General features: G+C 46.7%; 1 protein-coding gene across 1 annotated transcript in view; it reads left to right on the top strand.

Moving 5' to 3' along the window:
- Positions 1 to 2,671: 2,671 nt before the first annotated feature.
- Positions 2,672 to 17,583, top strand: part of Mtarc2 (mitochondrial amidoxime reducing component 2) — a 28,956-nt gene continuing 14,044 nt past the window's right edge. Inside the window, exons 1-4 of the mRNA XM_034513566.2 lie at positions 2,672 to 3,025; positions 6,926 to 7,099; positions 13,790 to 13,958; positions 15,118 to 15,258. Of these exons, the coding sequence (XP_034369457.1) occupies positions 2,754 to 3,025; positions 6,926 to 7,099; positions 13,790 to 13,958; positions 15,118 to 15,258 (756 nt within the window). The 5' untranslated portion in view covers positions 2,672 to 2,753. The remainder of the gene's footprint in view (positions 3,026 to 6,925; positions 7,100 to 13,789; positions 13,959 to 15,117; positions 15,259 to 17,583) is intronic.

Below are 17,583 nucleotides of genomic sequence, written 5' to 3'. Positions count from 1 at the left end.
CACTAAGCCCACTAATTTCACTCTCTAGAGCAGTGGTTCTCAATCTGTGGGTCAAACGACCTTTTCACAGGGGCCACATATCCGACCTCCTGCTTATTAGATATTTACATTATGATTCATGACAGTAGCAAAATTACAGCTATGAGTAGCAATAAAATAATGTTATGGTTTGGAGGTCACCACAACACGAGGAACTGCATTTAAGGGTCACAGCATTACAAAGGTTGAGAACCACTGCTCTAGAGTTTGTAGGTGACCCGTATATGGCTTATTATAATCCAGCAACACACACTCCTGGGAAAAGAGTTAAGATGCTAATGAGATGCTAATAATACGCTAATGAGATGCTGATGCTTGAAGATGGAAAGGTGGGCGCATGCGCGCGCGCACACACACACACACACACACACACACACACACACACACACACCTGTGCTTACAGAAGACAGAAGCTCTATTTCTCCAGCAATTATCCTTTGCAATGGCCTGTTACTCCTTTTTATTTTTTATTTTTAATATTTATTTATTTATTTATTTTTGGTTTTTTTTTGAGACAGGGTTTCTCTGTGTAGCCCTGGCTGTCCTGGAACTCACTCTGTAGACCAGGCTGGCCTCAAACTCAGAAACCCACTTGCCTCTGCCTCCCAAGTGCTGGGATTAAAGGCGTGCGCCACCACTGCCCGGTGGCCTGTTACTCCTATCCAGGAGATTTGACATCCTCTCTGGCCTTCAAGGATACATGCATACATATATCTGTCTGTCTGTCTGTCTGCTTTAAGCATTTTTTTTTTAAAGAGCCCCTTCTCCAGCAGGTGGCTTAGCTCTGCTTTGGAGGGGACTACAGGATGGCCTCCCCCAAGAGGCCTCGAACAGATTATGTCTTGATGCAAAGAACCATCCTTTGAAAAATAAACAAACTCCCATCCTGACTAAGAAAGTCTGTTCTTATCCCAGTAGTTAGCTTGAATGAAGCTTTTACAAAACGCCAGACATCAGTTAAACCGAGAAGCCTGGCTTTTACTCATCAAGTAATAAACAGCGGGGGTTGGGGTGGAATGAGCTGAAATCTTTTCTGATCTAGGCAGAGGTCATTGGGCTTTGCAGAGGAAAAGTGAAGGGGCAGAGAAGGGTGGTACCTGCTACAAGGGTAGGTTCCCTCAGTCTCGTGACACCTATCAGAAGCACGAGCAGAAGATGAGAAGCAAACACACTTGCTCTGCTGGCTGACAGTTGTGGAGGTTGGGGCTCTGCCCTGTCTTCCCAGACAGAGGTTCATAGTCTCTGACGACTGTCCAAGCTGCAGAAGAATAGTTCAGAATTCTAAGTCTTTAGCTTTTCTTTTTATTTATTTTTAAGTGTATGGATGTTTTGCCTGCATGTATGCCTGAGTACCACCTGCGTTACAGCTATCTGCAGGGGCCAGAAGAGGTGTGGATCTCCTCGCACTAGAATTGCAGACACTTATGACCTGCTGTGTAAGTGCTGAGTCCAACTGGGTATTCTGCTAAAGCAGCCAGTGCTCTTACACACGGAGCTATTTCTTCATTTATTTACTTAGCATTTGCTCTCTTCTCTCTTTCTCCTCCCCCTCTCCTTCCCTCCTCTACCTCCCTTCCTCTCCCTCCCTCCCTCTCTCTCTCTCTCTCTCTCTCTCTCTCTCTCTCTCTCTCTCTCTCTCTCTCTCTCTCTCTGTGTGTGTGTGTCTGTCCAAGAAATGGTTCCCTCCCTGCTACCACATGGGTCCCAGGGATTGAATTCAAGTTGTCAGTGTTGGCAGCGAGGACCTTCACCTGTTGAGCAGCTTTTCAACTGACGAGTTAATCATTGATATTTCTGAGACAGGTCCTGGCTATCATAGTCCACGATGGTCTTGAACGTGTGCCTATCTCCTTGCCAAAGCACGACTTTTAAATCCTGTTTAGAATGTTGTCTAAGAAAAGTCGACCAGCCGGGCAGTGGTGGCGCATGCCTTTATTCCCAGCACTTGGGAGGCAGAGGCAGACGGATTTCTGAGTTCGAGGCCAGCCTGGTCTACAGAGTGAGTTCCAGGACAGCCGGGGCGATACAGAGAAACCCTGTCTCGATAAAAACAAAAAAAAAAAAACAAAAAAAAAACAAAAAAAAACAAAACAAAACAAAAAAAAAAGAAAGAAAGAAAAAAAAGAAAGAAAGAAAAGAAAAGAAAAGTCGACCAGAGTCCTCTATTCTGACCTCAGCCACAGCAAGTGGTAAGTTCTGGTAGCCTTTCCCTTCCCCCGGCTGTCTTAATTGGCTTGTGTGCCCATAACCCCAGGTCACGCTGCCAGAAGCCGCGCCAGCGCCAGTCCTCTTGTCTCTACTTGCAGAGGTTGAAGCCGAACGTTCAAGAGAGCTGAGCGATCTTCCGACGACCTACCCCAACGTTGTCCCCAGGAAACATTCCTCCATCCCGCTTCATTTCAGTGCAGCTTCTCGCATAACTGAGTGCGCTCCTTTTAGAAGCAAAGGGGTAAACGAGTGTAGCGGGTTGAAGCGTCACGGGGGAGGGGTCGCTTTAAAGGCGGACAAAAGCAAAGTAAAATGATAGTGACCTGCCCACGCTGCCACCCGCGATGGGCGTGGGCTAGGCTCTGCTACCGGTCGTGACTTGAGCAGCAGAAGTTTGACAGGAGGTGCGGCTGCGTCAACTCTGGCTCCTCCCACACTCTCCGGAGCCTTAAGCCCCGCCTCGCCACCGCGGCCCGGTAGCCCAGGCCTGCCCGGGGTAGTTTAACATGGGTTCTTCCAGCTCCAGAGCTTTGGCTCGCCTCGGCCTCCCCGGGCAGCCGCGGTCCACCTGGCTCGGCGTCGCCGCGCTGGGACTGGCCGCGGTGGCGCTGGGGGCCGTGGCCTGGCGTCACGCGCGTCCCCGGCGGCGCCGGCAGCTGCAGCAGGTGGGCACCGTGTCGAAGGTCTGGATCTACCCGATCAAGTCCTGCAAGGGGGTGTCGGTGTGCGAGACCGAGTGCACTGCCATGGGGCTGCGCTGCGGCAAAGTGCGCGACAGGTACGCGGAGCCCCGCGCTGCACATGGCGCGGACAGGCCAGGGCGAGGGAGGTGGGGCCTTGCTTACCCCTGCTCTGAAGGGTGAGACCTGCAACCGGGCGCCCCTCCCTCGGTGAGTGCAAACTTTGGGAGCTGGAGCCTGGAGAAAGTTGAGAGTGGAGTTTCGTACCGCCAACTGTGTTCTCCCCAAACCTAGAAAGTTAAGGGTTTGTTGCGCCTGGGAAACTACGCACACACATATGGGAAAGAGCTGACATCAGTTGTAACACCGGGCACATTTGTGAGCACGTTCAAGTTGAAATGGTAGTTTGCAAGCCCCAAAATGGCTGTGGGGAGGCCTTCTGGGAGGAGAATTTTAGGTTTACAACATGCAAATTTACTCTAGACTGAGGAAGAGCGCTTCGATTTTGGCTCCCATCCTTTTCAGCACAACAGAACTGAGGTTTGTTGCCTGAATTCTCTGGACTCTCGACCTTTGATCCTTTGGCTACGAAGCCTATGCTTCTGGCTAAAGTAAGTTTTAGGAAAGTGAATTGGAGCAATCCTGGACCCCTGAAGGAGAGAGACTCCCCTGTCACAGGACCAACTCAGCTGTCCCGTACAGCTCTCCTAACTGTAGGATACAAGAAATATAAAATGCTGTTAGCTGAATGTTTTCAAGAACATCGGGCCTTTCCTTCCCTCTAGTTCTGATGACCACTTTACTGAGTAAGGAGCTGGGAGTAAGTTTGCTGGGAGTGGGGAGGGGAAGTGAGGGAGGGGCTGTAGCAGATGGGGGTAGAGAGCTAGTTACAAACGGGCATAAAATAATCATAAAGGAGGTTAGAATGAAAAAAAAAGTCAGAGAGTTTAGTTCTGGTACAGAGTAAATTTATAGAACAGGAAGCTCATGGATTTTCCATTCCTCATTGGCATCCCAGGTTTCTAATGCTGGTTTTGTTTTAAATTATCATTTATTGAGAGCCGGGGGATGTAGCTCAGTTGGTAAGAGAGAGTGCTTGCCAAGAGTGCATGAAGCCCTGACTTTTATCCTCCATCACTTAAGTGAGGCACAGTGGCACATGCCAGTCATCTCCACTCAGGAAGACCAGAAGTTCAAGGCCACTCCCGGGTCAGTTGTAGATCTGGGTTCCAAGGCCAGCCTCGACTATATGAAAACTTGTCTATATACTGAAATAAGATAAAATACTATCATTCTTTGAGAGTCCCATCCCTGTCCAGATGAACTCAAATCACCAAGAATGGAGTCTCCCCCAGGGGATTGTTCTGCTGTAATTAAAGGGTTTTATATGAGACCACTGTGAGAAAGATGTTAGAGCCTATTAAAGTGTGAAGGTTAAGATCTTCACCCTGAGGCTGGGAAGACCTTGGGTACCTGGTACTGGATATTGTACAGCACCCGAGGAGGTGCTGAGGCTCACAGTGCTAACCGGAGGAGGAGGCGGATGTGAGCAACCTATCTAAGAACTCTGGGTTGTTTCACAGGGAAACAGTACCCACCTGTGTTTCCTCACATCATCAGAGCATGCTATGCCCCTCATTAAGATCATCATGGTTTGGCTGTAGATATTGCCAGTGCAGAGAGAAAAGGTCTCCTTTGCCTTGCTTTTTTCCTTCCCGGGGATTCAATAAAATAAATAGAACTGTATCATTTCTCTTGTTTTGAGCAATACATTCTCTCTCTTGTTTTTCTTCATCTTTTTTTTTTTTTTAAATAAAGTATCTCACTATGTAGCTCTGGCTGACTTTGAACTTGCTGTGTAGATAAGGTTAGCCTTGAACATACAGGGATTCATCCACCTGCCTCTGCTTCCCAAGTGCTAGGATTACAGGCCTGTACCACCATCTCGGCAGGAAGCAATATACTCTTTGGATGGTGTGGTCTGAGGAGGAGGGAGAGGCAGAAAAATGATTACGTGACAGACATCGGGTTAAACCCTGTCCTGTAAGTTTGCCAATCTATGGTTCACTTTGTAGGCTAGCTATGACTGTCCCCATCCTGTGGGACAGTATTGGACAGGATGAGTATGTCTAGGGGGCCACAAACCCAGCCTGTTCTGAGGGGTTTGAATTCAGATCTAGGTGGCTACAGTGGGTGATACAGGAACGTAAGAAGCACACAGGAGCAGGAGACCTTGAACAGATGCATTTAATCTCCTCCAGCTTGAGTTTTATTTATCAAAGGTAATTAATATTCAGAAGCAAGCTTGTCAGCCAGAACTCTGCTTAATGGCTGTTTTCTGTTTCAGGAGCATAACTACTGGTCTTTCTGGAGGGAAAGACATCTTTTGTTTATTTTGTGTCTGGATTTTCCTCTGCGCTGCCCCATTCCCCCAACTGCTGGGGGTGTTTGGCTAGTGTTCTCTGCCCATTTGCACTCGACCTTGACCTAGTTCGGTGAGCTGTGAAGTGTTTAAGGTCCTCCTAGAAGATGGTAATACAGGCCGTCTGCTGTGGGGGTGGCTTCCTTCCTTGATCTTGTAAACGTCCTTAAGCATCGGACTCTGACTGTCACCTTCTCTGGTCACACCCTTCTCAGTCTATTTCTTCTGCATGCATTTATCACCTATTGATAAAGGGCACACCCTGCCCTGGCTTACTCCCTTCTCCAACCTTTCCCCTCCCACCTTCTCTTTTGGGCTTGGTCCTTTCTGCCTCCACCCTCCTCCACCCCAACTCCGCTGGCTAGTTGGCAGCTAGTTTTTAACTTGAGTGAGATTTTTCACTTGCCCTGGGCACCGCCTCACTGTTCCACTGGTGTTCAAGGCCCTGCTGTTTACTGTGCTGATTCTGAACTCTGGGATGTCATCCTGGTCCATCTGTCACCCGCTTGTGTTTGCTGTAAAGTCAGGGTGCTGACTCTTATTGCAGGTCAAGTTGGGGTAACTTTCTAGGCTCACTCTGTCTCTTGGAGCTGGCAGAACACAGTGGATCATTTGTTCATTTTTGTTTTAATGTGCACACGATAAAGCATCCTGAAGGAGGTGGCTGAGGTCTGTTGTACGTGGCAGCTGTCTTAGTTAACTGTTCTTACTGTTGAGACAAATATCTGACAAGAAGCAAATGAAGGGAAGATGGATTGTGAGGGGCTGGTCATGTGGTGTCCACATGGGAGGATGCCACCCATAGTTAGGATGTGTCTTTTCACCTCAGTTAACTTAGACATTTCCTCAGGGAAGCCCAGAGGTGATTGAAGATCTTGCTTGAATGGTGATTTAACCATTACAGTAGCCTGTTACCTTGTATCAGTTTTGTGCAGTTCCTGGGTTGAATTCCCTTGTGGTCCTCTTTTGTCTTTTCAGTTGCTACAATGAGCAGGCAGCTGCTAAGCATGGCCTCCCGCTTTTTTTTTTTTTTTTTTTTTTTTTTTTTTTTTTTTTTAACTTAAGCATTTAGTTCTCATTCATTAGCCTGGGCAAATGCAGGGGGCGGGGTGTTGTCAGCTGTGGGAGGGGCTATTTTGGGTGGATGGAAGCTGATATGATTCGGCTGGGAGAAGGACTGATAACCAGAGATGAAGTGTCTGGTTGGGTACATGCCAGTCTTGTATGAGGATGGGGGATGTTGAGAGTTAAAAGTTTAGGCTTGGGTGACGTTTTAACCAAAGCAGGGGTGTCTGAGTCTATTTTCTTTGGCTGTAAAAGTACGTTTGAGATTCGATAACAAGTGAGTGTAGGACTTCTAAGAACATGCGGTGAGGTCTTCTTGCATCTCATGAGTCCTAGAGAGAGCTCCTTTTGGGGACAACAACCTTTAGATCAAAGGATCCATCCAGATGGTCACAATCTGCCATCAGCTCTCAAGGAGGATGGGTGGATGGCTTTGAGGTAAGGGAGAGCTAGAGGAAGTTCTTGAGAAATGAGGAAGATGTTCTGAGCCTGCCTGTCTGCCTCTCTGCAGGTTCTGGATGCTGGTTAAGGAAGATGGACACATGGTCACTGCCCGCCAGGAGCCTCGCCTGGTGCTGGTCTCCATCACCTTGGAGAACAATTATCTGACGCTCGAAGCTCCAGGCATGGATCAGATAGTTCTGCCTATCAAGCTGCCTTCTTCGAATAAGATCCAGGACTGCAGGTGCTCTGCTTGGGGGCAAAGGGGAACTGCCACAGACTTGATTTTGCCTTGCATTTGTTACAATTCATGTCAAAACCATGGTTTATGAAATCAGTGCAGGAAAATACTGAAGAGATTAGTCTCTAGGGCAGGGCTCAGGTGTGAGTGTCTGCTCAGGGTACCCAGGGCTAGCTTTTATTTTGACTAGATTTACCTCTGAGACAGGGCCTGCCATCCTGTGCTGACCTCTAACTATTTTTTTTAATGTAATTAAGGATAGCCTTGGACTTTTGATCATTATTATGTCTTTATCTTCTGAGTGCTGTGCCACCCATACCACAGTGCTCAGTTTGTGTGGCGCTGGGAACAAACCCTGAGCTTTGTCCGAACTACAGCCTCAGCCTCAGGATTAGTTTTAGTCAAGGATCGTTAAGAGCTGCAGATGATGAAATGGCTGTCCTATAGGAAAACTATCACTTCTGTTGATGGTTCCTAGAAGTAGGTAGAACTACCACACAGGGAAGCCTAGGGCAGGCCAGAGGCAATGTGAAGAAGGAGAGAAGGTTGCCCTAAGGGAGGGTTCAGGCTGGCCAGTAACTTCAGCGGGCCAGGACACAGCAGCTGTGGCGCTTATAGTCCTGCCATCTACTCCCTGTAGTAAAGACTTAACAAAGGAAAGTTTGCAAGTCATGCTTGCATATGACAAAAGACTATTGTCTCCAAGAAGTAGCTGGCCAGTGAGACTGAAGCTAAAAGCATAGTTAACACAAGTGCCTGTGTTCAGGGCATCTCACTGTCCATTCAAATTGGAGAGGTCTTTACATTAAAAAAATATCTACTTAGTTATGTACAGTGGGTGTGCAGTGCACACAGGCAACAGTGTGGGTGTGGAAGTCAGAAGACAATTCGCAGGAGTCAGTCTCTCCTTCTCCCATGTAGGTTCTGGGGATCATATTTAGGTCTGACAGCAAGTACCCTTACCCACTGAGCCAGCTTGCCTGTCCTGGGAGACACATTGTTCTTAGCCTGCTACTCAGGCAAGAGAAGTTACTGGCGACCTTACCAGTTGATCTCAGAGCTGGAGAATGAGCGTACTTGAACTTTCCAGACCCTAAAGTCTATCACTGAGACTGAGGACTTAGGGAAGACATGTGTGTGTGTGTGGGGGGGGGGGCAAGCAAGGCCTCAGGCTTTGCCATCTGTTTGTGTATGGGTCCTCTCTTGATGGCCTGCTGGATCTTGCTTGAATTTCTTTCTTTCTCCTCTTCCTCCTCCTCCTCTTCCTCCTCTTCTTCCTTCTCCTTTTCTTCTTCCTCCTCTTCCTCCTCCTCTTCCTTCTCCTTTTCTTCTTCCTCCTCTTCCTCCTCCTCTCTTTTCTTTTTGCTGCTGAGTGTTAAAGCTCTTTGATGTCAGGAAGTCTCAGAAACGTAGGTGTTTGCTGTGGGATGATGTCATGCTGTAGATCCCTTGGTAACCAGGTGAGGTTTTTGCTTTTTGTTTGTTTGTTTTGTTTCGTTTTTTGAGACAGGGTTTCTCTGTGAACTCACTCTGTAGACCAGGCTGGCCTCGAACTCAGAAATCCTCCTGCCTCTGCCTCCCAAGTGCTAGGATTAAAGGCGTGCGCCACCACTGCCCGGTGAGGTTTTTGCTTTTAAGTGCTGGAATTAGAACTAGGGCCTGGGTCTTCTGGGTTTTTTCCTTTGTTTTTCTTTTGAGTCAGAGTCTCACTGTGTATCTCTGGCTAGCTTGGACCTCTGTGGACCACACTGACCTCAAACTCACAGCCTGAGTGCTGGGAGCAAAGGCATGCAGTACCACACCTCAGCCTAGCTTTTCAACCTTGTGCGGAACAGGTACTCTCCAAAGGTGCCTGGCTCATGGAAAACTCTCGTCTTATGTTTGGTCAGAGTGTCTGAGCTGAAGTCCATCATTCTTGCTTGCTGACTCCCCAAGTTTGAAAGCGCTACCTTGCTGAATACAGTATTTTGGCAGATTGACTTAGCCTGTAAGTGAGCATCAGAAAGTTCATTTTACATAGGAGAAAAACAGACTTTGATTCCCCGTTCCCCCACCCACAGAGAAGGGAGGAGGAGGGGGAGGGAGGGGAGGGAGGGATCAGGGAGAGGGAAGGAGGGAGAGGGAGAGAACATATCAGTGAACTTGATTTGAGCCATTCACTTCCTGGGCTTCTTTTATCACCTGTGCAGGGAGGGGAAACAGTTTCCACAAATGACAGGTGTTGAAGAGATAAGTTAGCCATGCCTCTTATATTGTGGCTGAAAGCCTGTTGGGTACGTGCTTACTTGTGGTGAGTGATGGAGGGTGTGTCCCCTGGGGGATTCACTGTCACCCGTAGCAAGGGTCTTCACCTGTTTATACAGAGCTCTGGAGAAGCCCAAACTCCTGGCTTGGAAGTTGGGGTCCAGACCTCTGATCTTGGAGTGGGCTTCCCTGGCAATCAGTTTTTGAAAATTGGTTCATCTACCATGTGTGGGCTGGGAACTGAGCTGAGGTTTTGAAGGTTGATAGTAAACATCTTTTCATTTGATCCATCTTGTGGGTCTCATGCTTATGTTTTAAAGGAGGAGGAAGGAAGAAATGACTTTAGGTCTAACAAAAAGCCTTGTGGTCTAGCTTTAAAGACTAGCTAGGTAGCATTTGATTTTCACATGTTAATTGGTATATATATATATATATATATATATATATATATATATATGCGGTTCTCCTGTTAACCATATCATTTTCCCCTAAAAATAAAAACAAAGAAAATAAAATAATGGCTTCGACTGTGTACAGTCCAACTGACGTTTTATTGCTTTGTAATTTTGAAGAGAGAAACCAAACATAAAAGGTAGGTGAGATAGGAAGACGTCTTAGTTATTTTTCTGTTGCTGTGAAGAGACTTCATGACCAAAGCAACTTAGAAAAGATAGTATTTATTGAGGGCTTACAGTTTCAGAGGGTGACTCCATCATGGCAAGGAACATGGCAGTAGGCGGCAAGTAGGCAGGCATGGTGCTGGTGCGTTAGCTTAGAGCTTACAACCTAATCAGCAGGAGAGAGAGAGACAGAGAGAGAGAGAGAGCGACAGAGAGAGAGAGAGAGAGAGAGAGAGAGAGACGAAGACAAAGACACACAGAGAGAGCACTAAATAAGAATTATGTGAGCTTTTGAAACCTCAAAGCCTACCTCCCAGTGATACACCTCTTCAACAAGGCCATACCTCCTAATCCTTCCCAAACTGTTCCAACAGCTGGGAACCATTTAATCAAATATATGAGGCTGTGGAGGCTACTCTCATTCAAACCACCGCAGAAGGCAAGAGGCATGCTTTTCATTCCTTACCTCAGCATCTGTCACCTCTGGGTCCTCAGTGAGTACCCATTTCCCTCTACCAGCAAACCTTCTCCAGTACACACCAGCCAGTGCCCAGTAATCCAGTCCTGACTCCATCTGCCCGGAGATAGCATCAGACCTCACTCACAGGTTAAGGCTTGGTCCCGTGTGACTATTCTAGGCTTCCTTCCTATGCCAGGGTGGAAGCCTGAGCCTCTCCACTTCCTCCTTGGGCTCTGTCCATTTGCTAGAGTGCCTCACAGAAATCTGGATCCATGTTTGCTGGGTGCTTCTAAAGGATGCTGTAAAGCTAAGGGTGGGTGGGGCACCCAGGGAGCTGGACTCCTGTGTGCTTTGTTGGGTGCCTCCCTCCACACACCTCTAGGTGCTCAGAACTCTCTGAACCCAGTCCTCCAGGCTCTTATGGAAGCTTTATTACATGGTGTGATTGATAAAATAATCGGCCATCGATTTACTCAACCTTCAGCCTCTGCCCCTTCCTTGGAGGTCAGGGGCTGTGGATCTAAAGTCCAGCCCTCTGGTCTTGGGGTTGGCTCCCCTGGCAACCTGTTCCTCATCCTCAGGTAGCTTAGGAGACTCCAGCCATTAGTAATCTCTGCAGCACACAGTTCCTCTCCAGCTTCCTGCTTGCTCCACACTGTTGGAAGGCTCCTTGGCTGTTTGTCTTCCTGTCATTGTGTGCACTGTTTCATGCAGTGTGGCTCCCACTGTGTGAGTCTGTGGCAGCCTCTTTGTTCATGCTCATAAAAATTGTTTAGTGATTTTCTATAGAAGATCAACATAACGAACTCTCAGAATACTCCAGTATAGTGCAGCCATTAGTGAGTATAGTGCAGCCATTAGTGAGTGTAGTGCAGCCATTAGTGAGTGTAGTGCAGCCATTAGTGAGTGTAGTGCAGCCATTAGTGAGTGTAGTGCAGCCGTTAGTGAGTGTAGTGCAGCCGTTAGTGAGTGTAGTGCAGCCATTAGTGAGTTCTGGGAGTTTATGTTGACCTCCTTTGCATCTTCACACTGGCACAGGCACAGCATTCACACAGGCTGTGTGTGTGTGTGTGTGTGTGTGTGTGTGTGTGTGCGCACTCCTTATGGTATGTGTTTGTCTGTCTATGTTTGTGTCTGTGTGTGTTTACTTCTCATGGTGTATATGTGTGTGCACTTCTTATGGTGTGTATTTGTATGTCTATGTGTGTGTGTGTGCACTTCTTATGGTGTGTGTTTTTATGTCTATGTCTGTGTGTCTGGGTGTGTTTACTTCTCATGGTGTGGGAGGACAGAAGAAACTTTCAAGAATTCAGTTTCCAATCCTCAGATCTGTAGTTTGCCTCTGCTCCTCACCGGCCACCCCCATGGCCGTGCTGGAACCCAGGCCCTTGTCCATGTTAAGTCCTCTACCACCGAGCTAGCTATCATTTCTCTGTTTGTTGTTTTAAAATAGAACTTTCTTGTGTTTGGTAACATGTACACTAAAATTGGGATGATGTAGAGTCAGTTAGTCTGGCCCTTGTGAAAGGATGACACACGAGGTTGCTGACTCTCCCATATCTCCCATAAATGTGTATTTATTTATTTATTACACAAGCATAATAAATAAATATTAAAATTTGAAAAGTAGCTGGGCATGACAACATAGCCTTTAACCGCAGTGCTCGGGAGGGAGAGGCAAGTGGGTCTCTGTGAGTTTGAGACTCCTGTGGTCTACTTAGCAAGTTCCTGGCCAGAGAGAGATTACATAGTGAGACCCTGTCTCAGACCCATTCCCTCAAAATATTAATAAATGGAGTTTTGATATGTAGTCCAGGCTATCCTTGAACTCAATGTGCTCCTGAGGCGGCCTCTGGAGGTCTGGAATTAGAGATGTATACAGTTATTCTCAACCCCTTGTTCTCAGGGCTTAGGAAGGAAGGAAGGGAAGAAGGAAGGAAAGAAGGACACAGGCCTGGTAATTCACACCTCTGCTCCCAGCACTAGGGAGGTAGCAGCAGGGGGATTGTGAATTTGGAGTCAAGTTGAACTACATTGCAAAATTCTCACCACTTGGCTGCATTGTGAGACCTTGCTTAAGAAAAATTAAAATAAAATAAAATAAAATAAAATAAAATTGATACTAAGCCTTGTCTAGAATTAGTAAGATTCATTGATATTCTTACGGTTCATTAACACATTATTTTCAACTAAGATCTGCTCTTTTATTTTAGAAAATTTACAACCCAGCCATTTTATTATTAATTACTTACAAATCAAAATTATAAAGATAATCTTACCTAAATGTCTTCACATTTAAATTCTTATGAATCAAAATTTTATTGGTTCAGAAGACAAATTTTAAGAGATTAATAGCCATAAGTATATGTCAGTCTAAAATTATTCAGAAAAATGTTGAATATACATATGTGTTCAAGAATAAAAAAGGGAACTATACAAAACTTTGGATCATTTATCAGGCATGGCGGAACATGCTTGTATCCCAGCACTGTGGGAGGCAGGAGGTTCCAGGGCACCCTCTACCACACAGCGAGTTGAAGGCCAGCCTGGGCTACTAAAGACCATGTCTCAAAAACAACAACAGTAACAACAATACTTGGTCTACTTAGAGAAAAATCTTATTTGTGTATCTTAAAAATGGATAAGTGGTGAATATCAAACTGATAACATTTAGATCTTACTGGGAAAAAAAGTCAAGCATAGTCTCATTTTAAACGCCAGTGCTTATAATTCAAGAAACTTATGTCTTCCACAAATTAAATTAAAATATTTACATATCAATTTATAAGCTCTGTCAAGGACCCACAACCTTTGAAAACTAATGTAAAGGAAGTCATTAAACCTAATCATGGGCACAGCAGAGATCACAGTGTGGTCTAACCTGTACACACCCCTCTTCCAGGATGTAGGTATAATGTTCTTATCTCCAGTTTATATTGGGGGCAGAAGGATGAGCAGAAGTGTTAGTTTATTTAAGACCAACAACAGGTCAAGGGAGTGAGTGCTTCCCATCTGAACCAGGTCTGAGGACTCGAAGCCAAAGGTGCACCCACCTTATGTAGCCCTCCTGAAAGAAACCTGAACCTTGGTATTTCCTAAATGGTCCAGGGACCAGCCACTTGGATGGCTAGAAGCCTGTCAGAAACACAAGGTTTCAGATTCCAACCCACGATACCAGGTCTGTATGTGAACATACATGTAGGTGATTCATAGGCATAAGAACTAGGGAGATCTTCCCCAGATAATATCCTGGACCCTCTTCTGCTCCTTCCCAGTTTCTCTCTGATGATCTCTTAGCAGCCTTCTGGTACATTCAGGCCACTTTCCCCCAGTGTGTCCACATAAGTAATCCTGTATTATCCCTTCCAGGCTATTTGGTCTCGACATTAAAGGCAGAGATTGTGGCGATGAGGTAGCTCAGTGGTTCACTAGCTACCTGAAGACGCAACCCTACAGGCTGGTTCAGTTTGATACCAACATGAAAGGAAGGACAACAAAGAAACTTTACCCATCTGAGAGTTACCTCCAGAACTATGAGGTGAGTGTACAGTTTCCCTCCAATCTGCCAGTTACTCTGGACTCTTTGCATCCTTCTCTGTCCATAGGAGACCCTTGGAAGACATCACTTAGAAGGCCTTGGCAGTAGTCCAGGGAGGTGGTCCAGGGTACAGCCTACACTTTAAGGATGGAGAGGGAATGAGATGAGGGATGTCTCAATGCTGGGACTTCTGCTGTGCAGCGGCCTGGGTATAGGAGATTTGTGGAGGGCAGAGCCAGGGGTGACTTCCAGAGAGATCAGAGCTCAGGAGGAAACTGGCTGGAAGCTGAATGTGGTGGCTGATGCCTGTAATCCCATCACTTCAGAGGTTATGACAGGAGGATTGCTGTGAATTCAAGGCCAGCCTGGACTAAAGGCCTTGTTCCAGGAAGGAAGAGAGGCTGCTAAGTGGAAGTGAGATTCTGCAACTAAACCTGCTTCTCCTGATGCAGACTCTCCAGGCCACCTTCACTGCCTGTGTCCGGACAGCCAACTCACTCGCAGGAAGGCACTTCCTGTTAGAGAAAACCAATGTACCATATTTTAAGACTCAAGTACCTCAGGGATTCTCCTCCCTAGCCAAGGCAGGTTTATTTATTACTAATAATATTATTAATGATATCATTCATTTGCTTTGTTACTCCAGGGGCTGCTGTTCCCCACCTAGAACAGTGTCAGGTATCTATTGGCAATCACTAAGTTTTGAGTGACTGGGTGGTGCTGAGGAAATTGTTACTAGAACGTTCTAGATTGGCCACAGATGCCTCCCCGTGACAAGGAAGTAGAGCAGGCTGGGGGCTACAGCAGATGCAGTGGTGCACAACTTTAATCCTGTCATTCCTGAGGTAGAAGCAGGTGGCTCTCTGTGAGTTCAAGAATAGCCTGGTCTACATAATAAATTCTAGGACATCCAGGGCTATATAGTGAGTCCCTGTTTCAAATAAATACGTAATTAAACAAAATAACAGGAGGCAGCCGAAGCTGCTACCCTGTCCTGTGAGTGGATAGAAGGCGTGTTTCAGTGCTTACATTCTGTCTACAAGTCCCTCCCCTTCCACACTTGAGAGGCTTTTTTTTTAAAGGATTCTGCTGGGTTCCGGAGGGACAGTGCCCGTGGGTGGGGAGGCCTGACGGTGCGGTGTTCCGTGTTCCGCGACAGGTAGCCTACCCAGACTGCAGCCCTATCCACCTGATTTCTGAAGCCTCCTTAGTCGATCTCAACACCAGGCTGAAGAAGAAAGTGAAGATGGAATATTTCAGGCCAAACATCGTGGTGTCAGGCTGTGAGGCTTTCGAGGAGGTAAGGCTTCACTGTGCTGCACTCAGAGCTGGTGCAAAGTAAGCTCCTGCAATAACCCAGATTCCCCAACGTTGTTCCCTTTCCCCAGATTCTCTATGGTCTCTTTGGCCCCTATGGCCTCCTGGCCTCCAGGGGGCGCTGTTCGAATTCTCATGCTTAGGCTCCAGAGCATACCAAATTCCAGCTTGCTTCTGAGACTGTACTGTGTACCCATGGTCCAGGCAAAAGGGAGAGGAAGATAAAGAGGACAGCCCTCCTTCTCCCTTGTACCACACAGGAGTATGTGCCAAGATTCCAGGTTCCCAAGTATAGGCCATGAAGGGTACAGGAGCTCCACCTATGGACGGTGCCCTTTGAGGTACTGCTGTGGTCTGGGTTTTCTTCTGCTTTCAGAGTGATTAACAGCAGGAAATTCCACTCTCTTCATTCACTGCAGCCTCCTTCACCCAGCAGGGTGTTGCTTGGTCAGGAGAAGCTTCAGCAGTCTTACTGTGCCTGGGGAGGAGTGGACTATGCTTTCTGAGTGCCATTAATTGGGTGTGAGGCCCTGAACTAATTAATGACGTCATACTGAGCTCTCCCTCAACCCTTTGAAGTCTGCAGAGTTATCCCCTTTGTATAAGAACACACGCTTCTCGAAAGTTTCCCCAACTCTGCCCGGCAGAGAGGTACAGCTGGAGGAACAACAGCCTTGCCACCTGCCTCTGTGAACCTGGGTGCTAGTGTAGAGACCGGGGCGGTTAGCACCCAGAGAAGCTCTTATACACCTCAGCTCTTTGCTCCTGTGGGTCCTTCTCTATGAGTAGAATGTGCCTGCATTTGTGAGGTCCTCAACCTGTGGGTCATGACCCCTTTATCAAAGATAGAGATCTCCAAAAATATTTATATCACGATTCATAACAGTAGCAAAATTACAGTTATGAAGGAGCAATAAAAATAATTTTATGGTTGGGAGTCACCATGGGTCGCAGCATTAGGAAGGCTGAGAACCACTGATTTCCCATAAACCTTTGCAAAGAGCCGATTTAAGCCACTTAAGTCACTGTCCACACAATTTGACAATTTAAAAACAGTAGTGAATTCGGAAGATGTCTGTTACCGGCACTATCCAGCTGTCTTACTTACTATTTCACTGCTATCATAAAATACCCCTGAAGGGAAAAGGGGTTTTCTGGTATGTAGTTCTGAAGGGATAAAGTCCATCCTGGGCATGATAGCCTGGTGTCAGGACCAGGAAGCTGGCTGGTCACATCTCATCTGCACTCAGGAAGCAGAGTGGTCAGGAAGTGGGACCAGGGCAAAGCTTCAAGGCCTAACTCCTAGTGACCCCCTTCCTTCAGCTATGTGTCACCTCCTAAGGGACCCACAGCTCAAGCAGCACCTTCAGGAAAGGACCAGGTGTTCCTACCCATGAGTCTATGGGTGTGAACAGTTTGAATTCAAACCACACCAGCTGTCTATACAATTTGCTATTAAGTTTCTGTAATTCCTTCTCATAGTTGTTAAATTAAAAAAAAAAAAAAAAAAAAAACTTGGGCAAGGGGCTGGAGAGATGGCTCAGCAGTTAAGAGCACTGACTGCTCTTCCAGAGGTCATGAGTTCAATTCCCAGCAATCACATGGTGGTTCACAACCATCTGTAATGGGATCTGATGCACTCTTCGAAAAAGAGTGACTGTGTACTCACGTACATAAAATAAATAAATCTTTAAAGAAGAAAACAAACGTCTTGGTCATCTGTTGTGGGCTAGGCATTATGCCTCCGATCCTGGGCTCAGAGATGAAAAGAAAGACTCCAGGGATGAACTGTGTGGCACTGAGACAGTGGTCCCCAGTCCAGCTGAGAAGTGCTTCAGTGTGCCTGTCTGTAAGATGCACAGGTGCTTACAAGTGGTGTCCTAACTTTTCATTTCTGTTGCTGAAAAACAAACAAAAACAAAAAAACAGCTTAGAGGAGAAAGGCTTTGTTTTCGTCAGAGTAACAGGTTATAGTCCATCAGCGTGGAGAAGTGAAGGCAGGAACCTGTATCAGGGATCTGAGTCACCGTGCTTAGTCTATAACAGATGACCAGTCTTTTAATTTAACAAATATGAGGAGGAATTAAAGAAATGTAATGGTCCCGTGCACGGTTAGTGGCAGAGAGTGTGTGCATACGTGCTTGTGTTCAGCTGGTCTCTACTCCTACACGGTCCAGGGCCTCAGACTTGGGAATGGTGCTGCCTACGGTGGATCTTCCCATGTCAGTTTAAGCAATGAAGACAGCCTGGAGGCTAACCCACTGTCATTGAGACTCCTTCAGGCGATTCTAAAATGTGTTGAGTTGAC

The sequence above is a fragment of the Arvicanthis niloticus genome, chromosome 10 (assembly GCF_011762505.2).
Source record: "Arvicanthis niloticus isolate mArvNil1 chromosome 10, mArvNil1.pat.X, whole genome shotgun sequence".
NCBI lineage: Eukaryota > Metazoa > Chordata > Mammalia > Rodentia > Muridae > Arvicanthis > Arvicanthis niloticus.
This window is presented reverse-complemented; position numbering and strand designations above follow the sequence as displayed.